This window comes from Camelus ferus, chromosome 14 (genome assembly GCF_009834535.1).
Source record: "Camelus ferus isolate YT-003-E chromosome 14, BCGSAC_Cfer_1.0, whole genome shotgun sequence".
Classification (NCBI taxonomy): domain Eukaryota; kingdom Metazoa; phylum Chordata; class Mammalia; order Artiodactyla; family Camelidae; genus Camelus; species Camelus ferus.
This window is the reverse complement of record NC_045709.1, coordinates 49,943,074-49,967,968: the sequence shown is the minus strand read 5'-3', so window position 1 is coordinate 49,967,968 and position 24,895 is coordinate 49,943,074. Positions and strand designations below refer to the sequence as shown.

General features: G+C 35.3%; 1 protein-coding gene across 7 annotated transcripts in view; it reads right to left on the bottom strand.

The window, feature by feature from the left end:
* Positions 1 to 24,895, bottom strand: part of MYCBP2 (MYC binding protein 2) — a 226,062-nt gene that overhangs the window by 196,376 nt on the left and 4,791 nt on the right. For all 7 annotated transcript variants that reach the window (XM_032496842.1, XM_032496837.1, XM_032496841.1 and 4 more), the window contains exon 2: positions 3,217 to 3,292. In XM_032496842.1, coding sequence (XP_032352733.1) covers positions 3,217 to 3,292 — 76 coding nt within the window. The remainder of the gene's footprint in view (positions 1 to 3,216; positions 3,293 to 24,895) is intronic.

Sequence of the window (24,895 nt, the reverse complement as noted above, 5' to 3'; positions counted from 1 at the left end):
AAACCAATCTATAATGACAGAAAATACATCTGTGGCTGTGTAGAGCCAGGGCTATAGGGAGACATGGAATGTAGCAGAGGATGAGAAAATTTCCTGAACCTCGATTGTATCTTTCAAAACTCACTAAACTGTACATGTTAAATCCCTGTCTTAGATTCCACTATTAAGGAACCTGACCTAAGACAGACACAGTTGGTAGCAGAATGCTGAGGAAGATGCCTGTGTAATGGATTTGACTTCTCCTATAAGAAAGTGAAGTTATTTGCTGGAGAGCAGAATTTAACAGAAGTTTGAGGAGAATGGCAAAGGTTTGAAATAGTCATGGGAAAAATGTAAGAACTATTTGACCAGAAAAAAAAAGAAAACACTCTGATTATGGAAGGTCCATCTGACACTGGTGATCATGGATGTGCACTGGTATCCATTAGCTCTTATTTAACTCCCTTTAGTAGCACATAGTCTTCACCTGCAGGGAAAGCGGGAAAGACTTGTATAGGATTGAGTTTTGTCAGATAAGTTCAATAAATGTACAAGAGGGAAAGGAAGATGCGGAAGGTAGAATAATGGCCTCCAAAAATATCTTCTCACTAACCCCCAGAACCTGTGACCATGTCACCTATTAGGGTAAAAGGGACCTGCAGATCCAAGAATCTTGAGACAGGGGATTATTCTGAATTAACTAGGTGGGCCCAATGCAATCCCAAAGGTCCTTATAAATGAAAGAGGATGGCCAGACAGTCAGAGAAGGAGATGTAACAAGAGAAAATTGTCAGTGATACAGCCTGACAAGACTTGGCTCTGACAACCACACTGGCTCTGAAGGTGGAAGGGGGCACAACCCAAGGAATGCAGGCAGGCTCCAGAAGCTAGAAAAGGCAAGGAAATGAATTCTCTCCTAGAGTCTCCAGAAGGAATACAGCCTTGCTGACACTTTGATTTTAGCCCAGTGAGTCATTTTAGAATTGAGACTTCCAGGGCTATAAGATTAATTTGTGTTATTTTAAACCATAAAGTTTGTTATAATTTGTTACAGTAGCCATAAGGAACTAATACAATAGATTAAGCAAGAACTGTTTTAAAAATACCGTGGTATCTAAGCTGGATAAGAAGGAAAGTAAGTGAAGGAGATGGTTAATGGAGAAATACAAGGGTCAATGCCAGCAATAAAGGAGATGAAATAGTATAGCTAAATCGCATTCTTTAAATAACTTTCATAAACCTTTTTCATAAAAAGGTGGTAAATGAAAAAAGTCCAAAAACGGTTAATAGAGGGCAAGGAGACTAACACCACCATTTCACAGTTTTATATGCTCATCATGAGCAAGAAATGTTTCTTACTCACCTTTCCATCCCAAATACCTAGCACAAGGCCTACACAGAGTCAGCATGCAGTAAATGTCTGAGGAGTAAATGAAGAAATTTTTTTTAATGTATCACTCTTATCACAAGTTGCTCCTAAAAAGCAGATGTAAAACCTGAAGGCCAACAGAAGAAAGATGAATTACTAAAGGCACAAAGCTAGTTAGAGACAGAACTGAAGGGGAAGAAAGACCTTGACTTCCCATCTCTTCCTGGATATCACATGTGACCACTTTTACGAAAATCAACAAATGAAACCTTAAAAAGAACTTTAAAAGATTTTCAGCTATTCCCACACTCTGACTTTGCACATAGCACCAAAAACTGGGGAAGGGGTAGAGGTTGGAAATCTGAATGACTATGAACTTGTTAAAAGTTTTCATATATTAAGTGTGGTAAGAATTCTCTCCACTTCCCTGTTCTGTCACCAAAACAGAAGTAGTAAGATGTGATACAGTGAATATGTATTATTTTTCGGCCCATCCAGCAACAGTTTCCTTAGGGCAACCATTCCTCTCCCATTCCACATAGCCTGCTTGTCAGGGTGCTCACCTATCATCCACTACAAGCTTACAAGCACAATTCAGTCTAACCAATCAAAGTACGCCATCTTCAAGGACAAGGTGAATGATGCAGCTCAGTCAAAAACCTTATCCAAGATTTTCTGCACAACTAGTAGAAGCAATTGCCTTTTGCTTGAAGAAAATAAAGCTGGAGATGCCAGGAGCCTTAGGCCCCAGCCACAGGCAATAAGCCCACACACAGAGAAAAAGAGAAGCAAGAAGACACAGATTTGATGACATTATTTAATCCCCAAATCCAGCTGATAAATTTCATCCCCTTTCCTTTTATTTTTGGTTTGCTACTTTAAAGTAGATTTCTCTCAGTTTACAACAGCAAGAACACTAATTTAAAAGGGCAGGAAACAATTATCTCTAGAGCTTAAATATTATATACAACCCAAGCTAAGTAATTGTTTCTATAAGCAAAGGTAGAGCTCTTCAGAAATCATAGTTAAGACTCTTCTCTTCCTCCCATGGAGGCTTTTTACTATTGTTTAATGGAAGAGAGACTCTTTCATAGAACGTGGGATCTGGTCCCTGAAAATTTCCAAGAAAAAAACTAGATGGATTTTATAGAGAAGATACCTGCATTAGTGGAAAAACAGATCCCTGACCTCTAAGGTACCACCTAATTAAAATATTCTGCATTGCCTTTCCTTTTGCACAGCCACCAACAGTTAAAAGCAGCTCAGAACAGTACAGACGCATTAAGATTCTCCCTAATTCTTGACATATTCACAGGGATATATGACAAACCCCAATCCAAGTCCCAACTCACAAGCCAATTTTACTCAGTTTCTAGTACATGCAGTCAGAGTGAAAAGAGAGAAGAAACATAGATATCTTCCCCCAAAGGACTGATAAAAGATAACAAGAATAAAGAATAAATAATTTTCAGCACCCAGATAATAACTTCCAGGTTACTGGTCGAGAAATGTGAGAGATGAAACTAAGCAGTGTAACCAAATAATAAGAGGATTTAAATTTTTTTTCAGCACATAGAAGTAACAGTTTGCTAATTATACTGCTACCTTATTTTTTTATTGAGGTATAGCTGATGTACAATATTATACAAGTTCCAGGTGTACAATATACTCATTCACAACTTTTAGCTTTTATTACATTTATAGTTATTATAAAATATTGGTTATTTTCCTGTGTTTAGTATATGTCCTTGTACCTTTTAGATTTTATATATAGTAGTTTGTATCTCTTATCTTTTTAATTGTGGCATTTTTATTCAAATTACAGTATGAAAAAGTCCTTATTCCCTGTAAACTGCTAAGAGTTTTACCTTGCTTCTTGTCTTCACTTTTGATTTGCTCTTCTGTTTTCTTTTCAACTTCTTCTTATTTAAAATTTTCTTATTCCTAAAAATGTAAAAAAAAAAAAGGGGGGGGGGACAGAATTACAGAAGTTCATATTTTAGGACAAACAAACTTATTAAAAATAGGTACTTCCAAAGTAGACACCTGAATATTTCTCTTAGAAACCTTCTATGAAACAATATACTCCAGATGTACATGTAAGATATTAACATACAATATAGCTATTGGGATGACAACACAGATCTGGATAGCTAAAAATTACGTATTAAATTATTTTTTACATGTGAATTCTGCAAATACTTTTATAAAATTAAAAATATAAAAAGGCATCAAACAAAGTGTTTAAAACTTTATTCAACAGTGAGACTGCTAATAAAGCTCAGCTATGTTCCCCTCCCAGAAAAATCTACTCTTTGTAGTAGTGAGGGCTGCAGTCCCCAAAGGGTCAGGAGCTCATTTTGACTAAATCACTACAGGAAAACCCTAACTCATATACTTTTCATATCCAGCAGCCAGTTTTCCATTTCCTCACAGCCCTAAGACAAAATTATTCTTTAAGTAAAGGGAAGCCCCTGAATGACTTTCAGAAAAAAAAATTTTTTTAATGTGGCAAAGAGTGAGAATTATAGGAAGAAAAAGAATCAAGGAAGATGTTTTATTTTCATCTCATTTTAATATTTTTTTATGTCTACCATGCTGAAGTGCACACTGCTAGTACTAAAGATAAAAAAGTTCTTACTCTCAAGGAGCTCTGAGACTTGAATGAAAAGCATAGTTTAATGACCCAGCAAGAGGATGCTACTGCTATAATAAAGACAAAAGGTGAAGAAGAAGAGGAGGAAGAGGAAGAGACAGAGAGGAGATGAGGAGGAGATGCAAGAGCCTCCAGATGCTACAGAGGTCAAGTCCTTAGCACTTGGAGACTAGCTCAATGGAAGCTGTGACGAAAAAACAAAAAAAAGTTGTAAGGCTAGGTGACTTGGAGGTAGGAATGTCATTCACCAAACAGGGAAGCCAAGGGGAAGGGTTAGTTTTCAAATGGAAAAAAATGGGTTCAATTTTGAAAATGTCTGTATTCAAGTTACTAAAATGTCAACAAAACTGTACATGAACAAATATATGAAAATTTCATCCTTGACACTTCCTTCAGCTTTATATCTTAAACCAAAATAATGACAAATTTTATCAGCTATATCTCGCAAATAGTTTTTGAATCTCTCTACACCATCTCTACTGCTAATAAGCTAATAATTTAAGTTACCACCACCTTCTGCCTGGATCACTGCCAAAGCTTTTTAAAAAGCTTCATTTCTGCACATCCATATATGCCCCCTTTCAATCTGTTTGTCACATAAGAGCTCAAGTCAACTTTTTAAAAAACAAATGAGTAGGTAATCCTCCCACTAAAAACTCTATTAATATCTTCTCAATCTCTTAGAAGACCAAAAGCACTGACGTGATTTAAAAGATTCTCTACCAAGATCTGACCTCTGCTAGTCTCTCCTGCCTCATTTTGCATCCTTCTCCAACTTGTTCATCATACTCCAGCCACAGGACTATTCTTTCAGTTGTTTGAACCTGCTAAGTTACTTGGGGGCTTCCACGAAGGTTCTCCTCTCCCTGAATTCTCTCCCACATCGTTTATTGCTAACCCCTATTCATCTTTGAGGTCCTAGTATAAGAGTCACTTATTCAGGAATGTTCCAGCTTGGGCTAGTGTCCCTAAATCCATTCTCATTTCACTTATACTTGTGTCTCACTGTGTAATCTACAACTGTAATTATGTTTGGGATTATTTGTTTAATGCACCACTTTCACACCACGCTGTAAGCCCCAAGATTGCAGAGATCATGTCATGCCTGTTCACTGCTCCAGCCTCTTTGCTCAGATAAGTGCCTGTAACTAAGTACTCAACAATTCTTTGAAAGAAAAAGAAAGTAGGAGGAAGGGAAGAGGACAGGGAGAAAAGAAGGAAGTTCAGAGCTATAGCTACAAGCCTTACTTAGTGAAATAAGCAAAGGGCGAGGACGGATTCACAGATACACCAGATACACAGATACATTTAAAAGACACCTAGTCAGAAAGGTCCATTAAGGAATTATCCGTGGAATTATTTTACACAAATTTTGGTGCAAAGGAGGTAATGGAAATCATGTATATGGATGGGATTTTCTCCAAGAGAGTATGCTACAAAAATAGAGAGTGATGAATAGTACCAAATGTTACGAATGAACAGACATACTTGCTCACAAAATCTTTTGAAATATGAGCAAAGAATATCTATTTCAGTAGTTTCCCTTTCAGCACCTGCATCAGTATCTAATCATGAATGTTCAAGAAATATAAGAACAAACAAGTTAATGAAAAGCAATGAGAATTTTTCATGTGTAGTTTAGGAAATCAACTTTCCTTTATACTAAAGTTTAGTTAAGTGAAATCAGTTACTTGAGCAACAGGAATATGTAACCATTAAAAGGTTTGCCCCTTCTATACCTAAGCAAAAACAATCTTCAGAGAAGCCGAATATATAAATTCAAATTAAGATGAATTTCCTGAAGCCTATTTATTATGAACTTAAATTTTCAAAAGTATACATCAATATTTTTGTCTGTTTTATTTAATGGACTTCCTCAAAGTTCAAATGACTTTCTATGCATTCTTAAAATATTTATTTTTATGCATTTGGCATTTAATTAGTTGTAACAATTTTAATGAATCTGGACCCACCATATCCTAAATATAGATCAGCTTAAGAATCAGCTTTCCCCAAATCCCCACAAATTGATTTTAGTGTATTTTTTATTGATTGGGCTTATTTAGAAGTAGACAGTTGTTCAAAATAGCTGATAATAAGCTAAAGATTATACATAGAAAATCTGTCTTCAACATTTGGAAATAAAAATGTTATTTGTTAGTAATATAACATCCCACTATAAGACTGCATTTCAGAACTAAGCTTAAGTAAACTTTTCATGTTATCTGAGGATGGACAGATAAAAGAACAACTCTAGAAATGAGTCTTACACATTAACATTTCACTGTGGAATTTCTGATGATTTAGGACTTTAAATCCTAAATCAATAGGAGCTTAATGAAGAATGTCTGGAATAGGTCCCGTAAGATTTTTAGTCTTCTCACAAAAAGAAACTCATACCCATGCGATTTGGAAGAATTATGGGTGGTAAAGAAAGGCAAAGGTTATTAACATGCTTTAAATATTTATCTTAAAATATTTACTTTTAAAATTCCAGAAAAGAATTTTTCTTGATAGCTACCACTGTTTAACAAAACAAAAATTAGCCATAATTTAATTTAAAACTTCTCTCACTCTGAATCTGTTTCTTCATTTGCAAAATAAAGAGATAAAGTAGATTATCTCTGAGAGTCCCTCTAACTCTAAAATGCTAGGATTTAAATAAGTCAAAATTCAAAGAACTTATGGAATAAAAAGGTTTCAATCTTTTGTTTAATTTTCCTTAGAAATGAGAAATGAAAAATTCCTGAGTCTATGGTTTAAGGCAGGAATAGACAATTTTTTTTTCTATAAAGGGCCAGATAATAAATATTTTATGCTTTGTGAGCCATAGACCTCTGTTTCAACTACTGGACTGTCATCAGGAAAGCAGCCAGACACAACACAAAAACAGATGTGTGTGACTGTATTACAATAAAACTTTATTTCTGGACACTGACATTTGAATTTCATATAATTTCCATGTGTCACAAAACATCTTTCTCCTTTTTATTTATCTATTTTTAAACTTTTAGAAATGTAAAAACCATTTTTAGCTCATAGGTCATAGAAAAAAAGGAACTGGGTCAGAATTGTTCTGTAGACCATAGTTTGTGGACCCCTGGTCTAGAGAATATTTTGATAAACAGGCGCATATCAGAAAGAAAAAATATAAGTATTAGTATGCAATACAGATAAAACTATTCAAAATATCACTATGCTTACACAAATAAGTACTCTTAAAATTATCTGTCTTTTCTTTCTGCAAAGATAAATTCCTGACTTCCACTTCCCTAAAGTAAAATACTAGATAGAAGCAAGCCACTGCTCCTCCTGCAAAAACTAGACTAACATAAGAAAGCTATGGAAGCAACTAAGGACTGGATAAGCTAAAAATCCAGAAATGGAAGAGCAATTCCAAAGACAGCTGAGACCATTGGCATTTTGTTCCAAAGGGGCATTTGCAGAGTTTGGATATAAGTGAGGACTGAACTCACTAAAGGAAACCAAGAACTAGTGGTGCTTTACATATCTGTATGGGCTGGAATGACAGATGAGAAATCTAGAAAAACTTGAATTATGTACATCTAACAGTACATCTGCTTAGTGATGGGGCACTGAAGAAAGACAGAGAGGCTGGGCCAACAGGGCAGAGTCAATTTCCCAGTCTCCCAGTTTTCAAAGACAGCATCTCAGTAGAGAAGAATCTACTTAATCCTTGATTTGAACCAAGGTAGTCAGCACTTCACTCTATCTAACACAACAAAGAACAAACCTCTCTGAAAAATATCATCTGAAAGAAATTAACTGTTCTCTTAAACACAATGTTGGGCACACAATAAACATGTTAAAAGACATCCAAAAAAGCAAAATAATGTGACAGACAGATAATCAAGAGAAAAATCAAACAATCAGGCAGACTCAAGATAACCCAGATATTGAGGTTAGGAGGCAAGGACTTGATGCAGATGTAAAGAACACAATGAATGAAATGATGTAATGTTCAGCAAAACTAAAAATAAAAAGCCAAGTGGATTTTCTGGAACAGAAAAATCAATAACTGAAATTATGAACTTGTCAGATGCTTTTCAGAGCAGAAGAGACCAGAGAAAAACAGAATTCATGGACTTGCACACAGGCCAAGAAATATATCAAAAGTCAAGTAAATAGAAAAGAGTGTGATGAACAAAACAAAGAGTATGAGACACATGAGACACAGTCAAATGGTCTCACATTCATGTAATTGGAATCTCTGAAAAAGAAAAGAAGAAAGGAACAAGAGCAATATGTGAAGAGATAATTAATAATAATTTTATAAAAGTGAGGAAAGAAATCAAGCCAGAGACTAAAGAAATTCAGGGAAATTTCAAGCATGAAAATGCAAGAAAACCAAACCTAGGTACATCAAATCTTTGGCACAGTCAAAATGCTGAAACAAAGGATATAGAGAAAAATTTAAAAGCAGCCATAGAAAAAAGACAAACTTGAAGAAACAACAAGATTGATAGTTTCCATTCTTTGTGCTAAAATGTGCTGGACAGGGAGGGGGGGAACCTAGCAACCTAGAACTATATACCTATCAAAAATATTTTTTAAAAAAGAAGACAAAAATAGAGATGATTTTAGATTCACAAAAGTTGACAAAATTCTTTGCCAATATACCAACACTACAAGAAACACAAAAGGAAGGTGTTCCTTTGATAACTGCTATGTCAAAAATTTAAATAAAAGGACACAGACTAAAAATAAAAGGAGTGGGGAATATATAGCCTGAATACACTCACTGGCCTCCCAAGAAAAGCTGATGTGGCTATACTAATATTTGACTAAGTAATTTTTAAGGCTAGAAGTGTTACTAGAGATGAGCAGAACACTTTGTAATACTGAAAGGGTCAATTTCAGTAGGAAAATATAAAAATTCTAAATTTGAATGCATCTAATATCAACAACACAGTTTCAAAATATATGAAGCAAAACTGACAGAACTGAGAGAAGAAAAGACAAACCTACAATCAAAAGATCAGATTTTTACATACCTCTCTCTAACTGATAGAACAAGTAGAGGACAAAACAGCACGGGTGTAGAAAAATGCAAAAACAATTAATCAACTTGCCCTAATTGACATACATAAAAAACCACATCCAACAACTGCAAAATGTACACACTTTTCTAATGCAGAGAGTATTTACCAAAGTAGATGATATACTGGACATGTTCAAATCAAGTCTCAATAAATTTCCAAGGACGATGATCAAGGAAAAATTAAGCTGGAGACAAACAACAGAAAGAAAACTAAGAAAACACTAAACATTTGGAAATCTAAAAAACAGATTTATAAATAATGGATGGGTCAAAGAGCTATAATAGAAAGCTACAATGGAAATTAGAAAATATTTTCAATTAAATAAAAATCAACTTTTGCTATCAAAACTTGTGAAATGTTCGCTAAAGTAGTACTTGGAGGAAATGTACAACTTTTTGCATACAAATCTACATATTGAAAAAAGAAGGTCTGAAAGTAAAGGTTTCAGGCTTACAACTTAAGAAGCTAGAAAGAAGAGAGCAAATTAAATGTAAAGAATGTAGAAGAAAGGAAATAAAAATAAGAGTACATATCATGAAACAGAATAAGGGAAATCAAGGAGTCAAAGCTGATTCTCTGAAAAGAGTAATGAATGTAACAAACCTTAAGAAAGATTGGTCAGGGGAAAAAAAGAAAACTACAAATTAACCATATGAGAAACAAATAAGAAAGGGAATATCATTATAGATGCTGTCCCTAAACTTCACAACTTAAATAAAAAGAACAAATTCCTTGAAAAACATAACTTCTCAATATTAAACAAGGAAAAAATACAGTATCTGATTAGTCTTGTAACTGTTAAAGAAACTGAATCTCTATTCAAAATCTGCCCACAAAGAAAACTCTAGGCTCAGATAGGTTCACCAGTGAATTCCTTCAAACACTTTAAGAATTCACTGGTACATTCTTTTAAACAATATCAGTCTTGGACTAACTCTTACAGAATAACATAAAAATAAGAAACATTTCCCAACTTATTTCGTGAGGATAGCATAATTCTGACACCAAAATCTGAAAAGATTATTTCAAAATAAGAAAATTTCAGGCCAATATCTCCCATGAACATAGAAGCAAAAAATACTACATAGCAAAAAAGTAGAAACAACCCAAATGCTCATAAACTGATGCACAGATAAAATATGGTACATTCATATAACAGAATATTATTCAGCCATAAAAAAGTGAAGTAGACATGTGCTATAATATGGATAAACCTTAAAAACATTATGCTAAGTGAAAGAAGCAAAGGCCACGAAAGATCACAAATTGTAGAATGTTCAGAAAGGCAAATCCATAGAAACAGGAAGCTGATTACTGGTGGCTAAGGGCTGATGAAAAGAAGGGGAATGACTGCTGAAGGATAAGGGATTTATTTTTGAGATGAAGAAAAAAGTTCTGATTGCACAATTTCATAAATATACTAAAAATCACTGAATTACATACTTTAAAAAGGTCAATTTTATGGTATGTGAATTACATATCTCAATACAAAAATTATAAGGAAAAAAAGCTATTGACCTAAAAATAATTTCAATGTCCAGCAACATATAAGAAGGATAATAAACAAAATACAAAATTATTTTTTAAAATGTTTTCTCTTATTCTGAATAAGGTGAATAAGGGAGAAAATCTAATTATTGCAAAATAAGCAGGAAAATTATTTTATAAAATTCAACAACCATTTGTAATGAAAGGCCTCAGTAAACTAGGAAAAAAAGAAAAGTTACCTAATCCAATTAAGATCATCAACAAAAAACCTACAGCTAACATTATACTTAATTATACTCAATGATGAAAAATTAAATACTCCAACTAAGTATAGGGAAAAAACATAAGGACTTAATACTATCACCACTTCTATTTAACACTGTATTGGAAATCAGTAAGTCAAACAAAAGAAATAAAAGTCATAATGGTTGAAACAGAAAAAGTAAAGCATTTTTATTTGTAATCATTTATAAAAATGCAAAATAATCCACAAATTAAAAAATTAATGAATTATCAAGGTCAGTGGATACAAGACCAACTTTTAAAATTCAACTAATTTATAAAACACCATATGTAAACTGAACCTTTTCTATAGAAGCCAAACTTATTTCTCCTGTGTAATTAATGTAATGATACTCTCATTGTGTTCATGCATCACTGAGTAATTTAGGGAGGGATGGTAGTCTGATTACTGAGTAGAAAACTTTTATTTACTTAACCTAGGCTGATAATTAGTAATAAGAAAAGAGATTTTAACAGCTCAAGTTTATCTAGGAGAAAGAGAGGCAGATTTCATATGTATGTAAGTATGCACACATATATATATACATACATACACACACATATACATACATACTATATATATATATATATATATATCTTCAGTCTCTTGATTTTATTTGGAAGTCTTTAGGCTGCAGGTAGGAGTGGGAGGGCGGGAGAGGGGTAAGGACTTCAAATAGAGCTACCTTGGCGGTGCGCAGAGCAGTATAAGAAAAAGAGTGGGGGAGAGAGTGGGAGTAGAGAGTGAGGGAAGGAAAAGACTCTGAAAAGTTGATTTAGACCATGCCTAATGCAGATTCATCATTTAGATACAGAGAGCCTAGATGGGCAAGCAGAACTCAAGCCATGAAGCAACTGTAAAACTTTCTGAAGACAATCTGTTTATCCCAGGCCTCAGAGAGTCACTAGAAGGGTGATGAGAGAAGTCAAGTAACCAGGCACACAAAGATTCAAGGCACTAGGATTGAGAACTAGCAGAAAAAGACAACAGAAAAGACACACAAACAGACTTCATATGCAATTCTCAGACACAACTATGCTTATCTCATTTAAAGAAATAAAAGATTAGCTTTAAAGTATCTGCAGGGTATAAGGAAAATAGCATGTCTGAAAAAGAATTAAATCAATCTTCTAGACAGGAAAAATAAAACTGCAACTAAAGATTCAGTAGGTGAGTTTATAGCATAATAGACATGGTGAAGAGACAATTTGAAGAGATCAGGAAAAAATAACTAGAATTCAGATAGAAAGATAAAAGTGGTGAAAATATGTTCCTGGAATCTCTTCCAAATCTGAAACTCTTCCTTCAAGTCCCTCCATCCCAAAAGAGCTAGCACATACCGTGCCCAAGCACACCCTTCCTGCCACACCCTGGACCCCATTCTCATTCACCATTTGCTCACCCACTTAGACTTTCTCTTTGTTCACTCTTTGATCACTTCTTCCACAGTTTCTAACCTTAGAGGCCTCCTGGCCTTCTCCAACTGAAAAAGAGGTTTAAATGATTCTCTATCCCTCTTCCTTCTTCATCAGTAAATTTATTGAGGAAAAACTGTCTCAAACTTTTTCAATCCCCTATGATCAACCTCCTACAAGTGTACGAGACTTCTCAATATCACAAACTTTCTTGTTGCCTACTAAATTCCCTATCTTCAGTTTTCATCCTTTATAGTCATCTACATATGACTACTGTCAAACAAACTACTTCTTTAAATACTCCCCCACTTTCAGCTTTAGAACAACCCTTATTTTAGTGTTCCATCTACCTGGATAATGATTCCTTCTCAGTCTTCTTTATTAGCTCCTTATTCTTCCTTTCCTTGTCTCTTAAATCTTTAGCACATATGTTACTTCTCTTGAGAGTTATCTTTATCTGTTCATACTCTGTATTTTTTTCTACACTGCTATCTTACATTGTTTTCAGTAAGTTGTAACAACCTAAATAACACCTACTGAGCATTCACAAGCATCATCAGAATGCTGGTCTAGAGCCAGTTATGAACTTTGACAGTAAAAGTACATCCACCATGAAAAGCTACCACATTTCTAGCCACTTCAAAATCCCACTACCTATTTAGCTCAGAGCAGGTAATCTAACACTCTACTTACTTGCTAAAGTCGGTACACCACTGAGAATGTACTACTCCCTTTACTTTACTTTCACCCTCTCCAAAATGATCTCTATGGGGGCCTTACTCCATTAATTATCCTAATTCTCTCTTTTTTTGTTAATTATTCATGCCATTCTCCATAGTCTACCAGGTTATGGGGAAAGATTTAGAGATAAATGCAGACTCGGTCATATATTAGCTCTGTAATCTTGAGAAAGTTACTAAACTGCTCTGTGCCTCAGTTGTCTCATCTACAAAACAGGATGAAAATGGTACTTATCCCATTAGATTATGAGGCACTTAGAGTTATAACCAGTATTTAGTAAGTGCTAAACAAATTTTATTACTTTTTATTACATTGCTAAAGTGAAGTGTCTACCTTGGTTTGGGTTTCCCCCCAAAACAGACTTGATTCAACGATTCAAGTGCAAGTAGTTGTTTTGAGAGTTGATCCATAGAAAACACTGATAGAGGAAATCAGAAGTGAGATATGGAAGGGAAGGTGGTCAAGAAAGAGTGCATTATTAAGCCAGTTACCCTGATGGACAACTAGACAGTGATCCTACTGAAGAACTCTAGTAGATAGTACAGAACATGGCTCAGTTACCCCATCTGAGACATGTGAAGATGAGGTATTTAACCACCAAATCCTCATCCATAACTGGCTGAAAGCCTTTCTGAAGGTATTAACCCCCTGGCATTTCTGGCTTTTCCTGTACACAGGCCAAGTATATCTTTATGGCCAGTAAGAAAATGCAGAAATTCATAAACGTAAGTAAACAGTATGGAGATGCAAACCAAAGAAATATGGCTAGGACACTAGGAACACCTGCTACAGTGTCTCTTATTCAAAAGATAAACTAATTCTTTGTCCCCATCCTCAAGCTACCATTTTCCTTCTTTCCCTTTGAACACTAATTTCTCAATGCTGTACCCACTTCTTCATTTAACCTGAATTCACTTTCCCACTGAATGTGACTTTTCCCAGGCTTCTAGGAAAAGGAGGTGGGGGTGAGTGGATGTTAGAGGTCATTATGAGCTCTTCATGTCAGCTTCAAGATGATGTCTCAACTTCTGTTTAGCTAACATATAGGAAAAGAATCAGTTTATTAAGTGACAGTATGTTCATAAGTAGCCTTCGAATATACTGAAGATAAAGTATTTGAGAGTCTGAGTATTTGAGTATTGAGAGTCTCCTAACAGTAACTTTTCAAAATATAGGTCTAGAGATTAAGAGAAAGGTTTTAGCTACAAACCACAGACTAGGAAGTCCAAAACAATTAGGCAATTATTGAAATCACAGGAATGACTAAAATAACCACTGAAGAAAATTTAGAAAGAAGGGAAACAAAAGTGGACTCTTGAGAAACTATCCTCCTTTATTATCTAGAGGAAAAGTATTATTTCTTCTATACTGGATATCCAGTCACCTGCTACACCCATCATTCTTTCTTCTTCTTTCTAACACCAAAATGTTTCTCATATCTGTTCTATTTCAACTATTCCCATTGCTTTCACTTAGGTTTTATTATCACTTATCAGAACTACTGCAACTGCTTTGTTAAAGCCATCCTTGCTTTGGGGATCTGTGTCTTTTCATCCTCTACCTTGCTACTAGAGGTATTTTCATAAATTAATAGTTTAATTCTATCACTACTGTCTTCAAATAAAGCAACTCATGGAGCATAATAACCCAGTCCTAACATATCTTTTAGTCTCTTCTGTGCTCTTATTCTCTTTCATCTGATTACCCACACTTCAGTTATTGCCAATATTTGTGTTTGGCCCATCTTTAATTTTACCTCTGAGTCACAATCTAGCTCCAGCAACTAGCCAGCAAACTACAGCCTGCAGTCCAAATCTAGCCTGCCACCTATTTTTGTGAATTCAATTATACTCAAACACAGTCATGCTCAGTTGTTTAAATATTGTCTATGGCTGCTTTCAAGCTGTAACAACACAGTTGCAATAGTTGCAATGGAGAATGGAAAGCCCACAAAGCCTGAAGTATTCACTATTTGGCCCCTTACAGAACAAGTTTGCTGCCCCTCACTCATGGGACAGTATTAAGCAGCCTCATATGTGTATAACTAGATTCCCAGAAGGAACTGTGAGAGAGACTGGGTTTGAAATAATATTAGAGGAAATAAAGGCCAAAATGTGTGCCAAATTAAACAAAAACTAGTATCACACACATCTAAGAAGTTCAATGAACACCAAACACAGGATAAACACACTCTAAGAAAAAACATATTTAGGAACAGCATAGTCAAATTGCTAAAAATCAAATATGAAAAGAAAAATCTTAAAAGCAGCCAGAGAAGGAATTCTCATTTTAGTATGGTGGCATCGTTCACAACTAAAAACTTTCACATCGTTCACAACTAAAAACTTTGGGGAAAATACAAAAAAGAAAAAGAAAGAAAAAATTATTCGAGGACTCTGAAAACCAAACAAAAGCAGATTGCTGAGGGGAGTCAAACTTGGAAAAGCGACCCACAGGAGAGTGAGCTTCCTAGCTCAGTTATTTTTTTCTCCTTTCTCAAACAGCTTTCTCTAAGGCCAGGAAGCCATCACTACATACAGAAAGCAACAACACAGTCGTTAAAGCTCCAAGATAAACTGAATCTCTCTGGCCACAGGAACTGGGAAAAACAGCTCCTGCATGTTGGAGAATGTAGAGAAAACACTGGAAAAGAGAAAAATGGAGAAAGGGATCCCCTCATCCTGCCTATAAACCCACTAAAGTATTGGGCTTGCTCAGGAGCTGCACAGGTATGAGACAGACACATACCAACATTGCAAAGGCTCTGAGAATTGAAAACCACCATTCACAAAAGACAAGACCAAATTTGCCATCTGAACCTAAATGAGTTGACAGTCTGCTAAAAGGAACAACAACAATCAACATTCTCCAGAGAATTTTAGTATGCCCCAGAGCTTACAAAACAAACATTCACAGATTCCAACATACAATCCAAAATTCCCACAACGTAAAACGAGTATGTGATAAATTTCAAGGGAAGAAACAATTAATAGGAGCCAACCTCGAGATGATCCACATGTTACAATTATCCAACAGTTCTTTTAAAGCAGTTATTATAAATATACTCCATCAAGTAAAGGCAAACACACTTGAATTGAACAGGAAAAAGTTCTCAGAAGACAAAGAAATTATTTTTAAAATGAGCCAAATGTAAGTTTAAAAATCAAACAATGCAGTATGCAAAATAAAATTCACTTGGATGGGCTCAACAAGAGAATGGAGGCAAAATAGAAAAGAGTCTCTGTGAACTTGAAAATGGATCAATAAAAATTATCTGATCTGAAGAACAAAGAGGAAAAAAATAGACAAAAGAAAAAATGAAATAGTTGGAGACTTGTGGGACAATTTCAAAAGTTTTATCATAATTGTCACTGGAATCTAGGAAAGAAAAAAGAAATAAACTAGAGCAGAATATTTTAACAGTGGCAAAAAGCATCCCAAATTTGGTGAAAGACAAATTTACAGATTCGAGAAGCTGAGCATTCTCCAAAGAGGAGAAACTCAAAGAAAATAATGACTAGATACATCAAATCAAACTACTGAAAACCAAAAGCAAAGAAAAAATTCTTGAAAGTAGATAAAGAAAAATGACATAGCACATAAAGGGAAATAAAATTTGAATTACCAAAGGTTTCTCATCAGAAATCTTAACAGTGGAAAAACAGTGGAACATCACAAAATTCTAAAAGGAAACAAGTTTTTACTCAGAATTCTATGTTCACAGACTGCTAAAAGATATCTAAAATATCCCTTAGAAATGAAAGCAAAATAAAAACATTCTCAGATGAAGAAAAACAAAGAGAGTTTATCCTCAGTATATTACTCTACAAGAAATGCTAAAGTACTTAGGCTGAAAGGAAATGTAGCATCTTCAGGAATAAAGGAATAACAACAGAGACTGTAAATACACAGATAAATATAAAATACTACTTTTTCCTTTAAGTTCTTTAAAACATGTATGACTGTCGACGGCAGAAATTATAATATTGTATGGTGAGGTTTTCAAAGTATGCAGCCATAACTCAACTGTAATATAAAGGAGGGAGTGGGGTGTGGCAGAGGGGGAAAAAGGAGTGTGGTTGTAATGTTTCTCTATTTTAAGTGAAGCAGTACAAAAGTAATTCTAAGTAGGTTGTGAAAGGTTAGGTATCTTTCTATCATGTATCTATCCATATTGTAATCTCTAGGGTGTTAAAAATTAATACAAAGAGATATAGCCAAAAAGACCAACAGATATTAAAATGGAATACTAAAGAATTATTAAATTCTTACTAGATAATCCAACAGACAGTAGAAAAGGAGTTAACAGAGGAATGAAAATCAAAGAGGGAAACAAAGACAATAAAATGGCAGACCCAAAGTCAACTACATCAATAATTAATTATGTTAAATATTAATGGTCTAAATTCTCCAAATAAACAGAGTGGATTAAAAAAAAAAAAGCAAAATCCCACATTACATGTACGGCCCAAAGGAGAGAAACTTTAAATATAAAAACACAGACAGGTCAAAAGTAAATGGATAAAAAAAAATTTACCATGCAAACAGTAAGCCTAAGTAGTCTGAACAGGCTATTTTAATATCAGATAAAGTAAGTTCGAGACAAAGAGTACTACTGGAGATAAAGAAACAGTATCATAATGAAATAAAGGAAGAATTCATCAGGCAGTTTTAACAATTATAAATGTATATGTACCTAATAGCAGAGACCCAAAGTACATGAAGCAAAAACTGACAAAATTAACGAAACAGAGACAAATTCACAGTAGAGTGGGATATTTTTAATACCTCTTCTCAGTAACTGACAGAATGAAATAAAAGATGAGCATAGACATAAAAGAGCCAAACAACATGATCAACTTTATGACATTAACAGAACTCTACATGCAAAAATGACAGAACACATATTCTTTTCAAGTGCACATGGTATAACCACCAAGGCAGAACATACCCTGGGAGAAAACACATATTTCAATAAATTTTGGAAGGCTGAAATTATACAAGATGTCCACTGCAAAGTAATAAAAATAATATATAAGAAAACATCAAATATCTGAAAGTTAAATAAAATAAGTCTAAATCATGAGCAAAGGTGAAATTATAAAGAAAATTCGAAAATATTTTAAACCAAATGACAAAGAATATGTACAATATCAAAATTTGTGGGATGCAACTGAAGAAGTACTTAGATGAAAATCTATTACTTTAAATACTTACTTCAGAAGAGAAGAAAAATCCAAAATCAATAACCTAAGATTCCATCTTAAGTAACTAAAAAACAGAGCAAAGTTAAAAAGTAAGAAGTAAATTATGAGAGGAAAGTCAATAAAATAGAAAACAAACCAATAATAGAGAAAATCACCACCACCAAAAGTTGGTTTTTTGAACTTATAAACAAAAACAACAAACTTCTAGCTAATCAAGGAAAAAAGAGAAAACCCCAACATGAGGAATGAAAAAGGAATTATCATCACAGACCCCAGAGACATTAAAGGATAATAAAAGAATACTATGAACAACTTTATGCCAAAAATGTCAACAATTCAGATGAAAGGACAAATCTGTCCAAAAAAATACAAGTTACCAAAATTCACATAAGAAATAACAACAACTATAATCAACTTATTTTATGAGACAAGGATAACTGTAAGACTAAAACATGACAAAGACATTACCAAAAAAAAAAAAAAAAAGATTACAGATCAATATCCTTCATGAATATAAACTCAAAAATTCTTAACAAAATAATAGCACATATGACAAAGTTTTACCCCAGGAATGCAAGGCAGATTCAACATTGAAAAATTAATCAATTTAATTTTCCTTTTATTCTCTTAATATGTGATCACTTCAATAAATGCAGAAAAAGCATTTAACAAAATTCAATAGATATTTATGATAAAAAACTATCAGCAAAATAGGAAAAGTAAAAAACTTCCTCAAATTGGCAAAAGCCACCAAACCATCTATAGCTAACATCATATTTAACAATGAAAGACTGAAAGACTAATTTATAATTGTTTCCCTCTAGATTAGAAACAAGGAAGGACGCAATCTTCACTCTTCTATTCAGCACTAACAGAAGTAGAAAGGTTCTTGTCATTGGAATAAAAGTGGGAGCAGCACAGGGATATCTGGAGATCATAAAGAATGATGATATGATTATATAGAACATGCCAGAGAATATATAAAACAACTATTAAAATTAATCCACAGCATTCACTATAATCTACCTATTATACTATTAGGATTGACTTGTTTCAAATAAATTCTGGATAATGTTCCTGCAGAATTCTGGTTAGCTTGTTTCCTGGAGAAGCTTTCCAAGGGAGTAAAATAGGACAAACTACAGCCTCTGCCACTGGTTTCAGACGGTTTCAAGGCCAAAACTCGTAGTCGCTACCTCTTGTCTTCTAGTCATTCTAGATTCCCTTCATCTCTGGCTAGAATTTCGGCTGGTCCAGATGGCTGATCTTGTGAGGTGGTCATCAGGCCTTTCTCATGTTCATTTACCATTAAAGCTGGAAAAGGAAGTACCAACAGACACCCAGTAGATTACCTGTGTGCCAAAGCCCATGTTCCGTTGCATAACCACAGCCCCAGCTCCTCCAGATGATCAGATACATTAGCTCTGTCAAAATGGTGACGGCTTTCCTTGAAAAAGGAGCACCAAATCCCAGCAGTAGCTGTGTCTCAAAGTGTAAAAGAATGCCTATAGTGTTTCTGTTGAAAATGCTTCCCTTCTGGGAACCAGGACCTTAACCCCCAGTGCTCAGAGCTACAGGGAAGGGATCACCAGAGGATCACTAACAGTGGAGCTAAGTGTAGCCATTTCAACTTCTGTGTATTCTTCCTACTGGGAACACTGGAGGATAGGACCTCAACCTTAGAGGGTATCATGTCCAAAATCCAGGGTATCATCATCAGTTGTGCCATCAAAAGAGTGCCAGCAGTTTCTGGGCAGTGTGGCCCAGGACAAATGGATCTATGGAATCCATCTGCTCTAAAGTAGGCCCTTTACTCCAAAATGACATTATACGGCACCCTGTGCTGATGGATCACTCTGTAAGCCCCCAGATAGTGGCACTGATTGAACCCCTGCAAATTGGAAAGGGAAACTCATATTCAGAATATGCCTCAAACCGAATCAAAAATGAATCACAGTCCTTTCCAGGGCATAAGGACTGGCTGGTTTTCTTGAAGGATGGTTAGTCTCTGCTACTGTCAGACCACTCATTCAGCAGCTCAGCTGCTGCATCAGGACTGATAAATACAAGTATACTACTGGGCCCTTGCACAATCATTATCAGTACTTTTTCCTCAACACTTACAGGCCAAAAGGAATACCTAACAGTAGTGTTTATTAAGTAGTTAGATCCAAATAATTAACAAGAATTTATATTCTAACAACTCAGTAGCCATTTGAAAAAAAAATACACACAAATTGAAAGAAAAATACTTGCATTTCATTCTTAAATGACTATAATTAATTAATAATAGGACATGTGCATCTGCTGGGTACTGCACAACTTCTCAAACTTATGCAGATTAAACCTGCCAGCCTCTTTTTCTGCTCCTCACTGATTTTTGTGCAGTGCTTTATTTGTATCACAGCAACTACCAAAAATCCAACTTCAAAAAGATAAGACATCAAAAGGAATGCAGCATGACCTAATGTCAAAACTGCGAACTACCTCAAGTTAGTGGTCTGACAGACATTTCTGTGTTCCCTTTGAAATTCTGAAATATCCTATGGTATTCTTGTGTATCTGCTGGGGTGTCTGGGGGTGTCTCAGTGCAGAATTTGGGAATCACTCTGCGTGTGTGTGTATCAGTGGGTGTATGTGTACCCATGTGCACCGCAGTCCCTTTCCTCCCTCATCATGCCTAGCACCTCCCAGTAGGTTTTGCTGTGACTTAGCTCTAGTTATTGGTTTGGTGACAGACAGCGGAAGAGAGGAGAGGACATGGGAGTAGTAAGGGCAGTATAATCTTCAAGCAACTACCTGATAGCCAGGAGAAGGCCAATTCTATAGGCCCAGAGGATTCAGGGAAATTTGGGATTTCAAGGTTTTCTAGGTCATCAACCCAGATGTCCCCATCTTAAGAGCCCAGGTTCCATTGCTTCCTAAACAGCACAGGCACTGGCCTAGCAGACCTGCTGAGAAATCAACCCACCTTGGAGCTCTGCCACCCTTGAAATTAAATCATGGGCCTAATCTTTAGTTTTTGTTTTCCTCCTACTGCAGAAGATGAGTTTCTTTACATGAAACCAAAGAAAGAAATTACCTAACTTTTTCATTTTGTCCCCGATTATCTTCAGCCTTTTACTGTCCTTCTCCAATCAACTGTTGCTCACCAAGCAGCCATCTGATTACACTGTTCTTATAAACAGTAACTTCCCTAAACCTCTCAAAAGCCTAAGATATTGTACCCACCAATACATTGTCTTCTACAGGAATCTCATTCCAATTCACCACCAATGAAAGTTTTAACAGGTGCACAGCTGCCATGCATGACAAGGGTTATCAGTATCAATGCTCCACCTACAACCAGTAGTAGGGTTCTCATTGCCAGCCAGCCAGCAGATAATCCAGCTCCAAAATCCCATTTTAAAGTCTACTTCCTCAGACCACTGTGGCACCACAACTGTCTTGGGTAAGATTCCCAAGGAAACAGACTGAAATGGAGATTTTCACACCCGAAGTATTGAGGAATGCCCTCCAAATCAACAGCTGTGGGAAAGTAAAGGAAGTGAGACTAAACAGAGGAAGGAGTTGAATTGAAACCCAGTCACAGGAAGGCCTTAGCCAATCCTCTGGGGAGCTTTGGAGAGGGGATGGATCTTCAAAGTTGTCTTGCCTTAGGGCAAAAGGCCAGGCATTTACATTCCCCTCATAGAACAGGCATTGGATGCAGGGTGACCCCGAAGAAAAGAGGCATGACTTTGAAGGAAGTAGCTCTGTTGGCTCAGAGCAATGCCTGGAGAAGGATTCAGCTGCTATCAGTTTTAGCTGCCAGTATTCCCAATAGCTAGGGGAACTTGTACCTGAACAAGTGGTGGTGAACCATGGCACCCGCCACACCACTGTCGGACTATTACACCAATTTGTCTCATAAGGAGAGAGAATGAATCATTTACCCTGCTTTCTTAGGAGGAACTAAGTTCACCATCAGTTGATGGAGGAAAACTCTTCTTTGCAGAAGAGCGTGAGCTAATAAACTCTGTAATAACAGAATTATAAAAAAAAATCATCATTTTGAAGCCCCTAATGAAATTATTGACTCAGTCAAGGAATATCAAAGGATAATAAAACCATTAGGTGGAAGATATTCACAGTGTGCTGAAGTTACTACCCATGATTACCTGCTTATTGCAGATGGAAAAAGCATACATTTACAGAGAAGAGATCTAGTGGATACCATCTTACCCAAGTAATTTGAATGAGTATTATTAAACAATGAGACAAACTGAAAACCTCTGGATGAGATGCAATATGCAGTACTCAGCATTATATACAAAATGTTCTTTCCAGAAATATTTAACTGAAACCTTCTGAAGCTTCAAAGCCTAATTTCCATTTATAGGAAACACAGGGATAGATGACATAGAGAGGAACAATATCTGGAGTCCTGCTCTTAAGGAGCTTGATATATAGGACATTCTAGAAAAGGTAAAATATTAGTGAGAGAAAGCTGGTCTGCGGTGGCCAAGGGCTTCAGGTAGGAAAAGGGAGTTAACTAAAGAAATTTTTTAGAGTAATGGAAATGTTCTATACTTGACTGTGGTGATGGTTCTAAGACTCTTCAAATGGACACTTAAAAAGAGTGAATTATATTATATGTAAATTAAACCTCAATTAATCTGACCACTCCCCCAAAACCAGAATATTTAATATATTTTTGAATAAAAAAATGAGACTATTCTAATACTGTTGATTTTTTAAAGAAATATCTTAAAATGGAAAACCATTTTTAAATTAACATTTCTATTTTCTTTTTAAGCCCAAAGGCAAGATTTCCTCTTAAGCTAGGAAGCTAATTCATTTCATATTTCTACCTACAAATATGCCAAAAGAACAGTTTTTGCCTTAACATGTATCTATACAGGATTCCACAGATGTAACAGCTATATGAAGCAAATTACTACCTATCCATAAATACAGACATACATAAACTAATTCAATCCACATCACTTCCTAAAACACTCCTACAATAATGTCTCTTCATAGGTCAAAACCATCTGTGTCCACTGAATAAAATCTAACTCTTATCTGGCAGTTCAAGCTGCCCTACCCTCTAACCAACGCCTCCATTGACAGAATGAATTCCCATCAGTGTCCCTTGTTAACACCTATACTGTAGCTCTGATGGAATTCTTACCATTATCCACACACAAACTGTGCTTTCTCACCTCCTGCTCATACTTTTGCACCTAGCTCACAATGCCATCCCTTTTTCGTAACAGGCTATGCTTTCTTGGTCATTTCATCTAACACTGTTGTAAGTAGCTGCCTTTGTACCTTTCACCCTAATCCAGACAACAAACTCAAGGTAGAAAATGTCTTATAAATCTTTACAGGGCCCGTGGTTAGCACCAATTATTAATCCCAGAATCTTTGTTGGATTAATAGACTACTTAACCTCTTATAGCCGAAATCCCATGCATCTGAAGGATGGGCTCAAATAGCATTTCTAACAAGAAAGATAAAGCAGCTGAAGGAACTAAATGAGTTTAGCTTAGAGAAGGAAAGTAATTTCCCATTTTAACCACAAACTCCTCCATTGTTTCCACTAACGCTGTTCTTCTTCCACTTCAACCCAGATACCCGTCTGTCTTTATCTTACAGTCTATCAGTTCCCTCCTGGCATCACTTTCCTTTTTACCATATGGTCAATCATTGTCACCAAAAACCTTCACTTTCTTTTTTTCTTTGACCTCCAGGCACACTTCAACCTTGAATCAACTAGCAGTTTTTCCCATTTCTCTTTTGAGTGGAAAAACTTACAATATCATGCTGATTGGAATTTTAAATATGTGATCTTAAAAATAGTATTAATATCATGACCAACAACAAGAGCAGCTAACATTTAATGAGCACTTACCATGTTCAGGCACACTGTCCTTTCAATAACCTTATAAGGTTACAAGTAAAGAAACAGACCTAGAAATGCTAATTAACTTGCCCGATTTAAGACAGATAGAAAAAGGCAGAACTGAAATTTGAACTAAGGCAGTCTGACTCCGAGCAGATTTAGCCACTGTACTATGGTTCTTCCCCAATGCAATCAATGCTATACTGCCATTCACACTCAGAACTGACCAAACATTCCTTTATTCATTTCCTTATAAGCCCTTTCCTCAAGTAAATGTGCCAACTTTAACTGATTCATTCATATAAAAATATATTTATTCAATGAATAAATTAAAGTTATTCCCACATTCAACACAGTCATTAAGAGCAAACATAAAAGAGTAAGACATGATCTCTGCGTTCTTTTAGTCCCCAAACTCCACCTGCCCCCTCACTCTCTACAGAAATAATTAATTAATATTAGCACTTAATGTGCCACGCACTTTACATATAGGAATTCATTTAATCTACAAAACAGTCCTCAGTATTATTATTCCCATTATACATAGAAGAAACCTGAGGCATAAACAAAAACAAAAATAAACAAGTGGGACTACATCAAACTAAAAAAGCTTCTGCACAGCAAAGGAAACCATCAACAAACACGAAAAGGCAACCTACCAAATGGGAGTAAATACTTGCAAATCATATATTGATAAAAGATTAATATCCAAAATATATATTATATATAATATATAACTCATACACCTCAATAGCAAAAAAAAGTCTGATTAAAAAAGTGGAAAGAGGATGTGAGTAAACATTT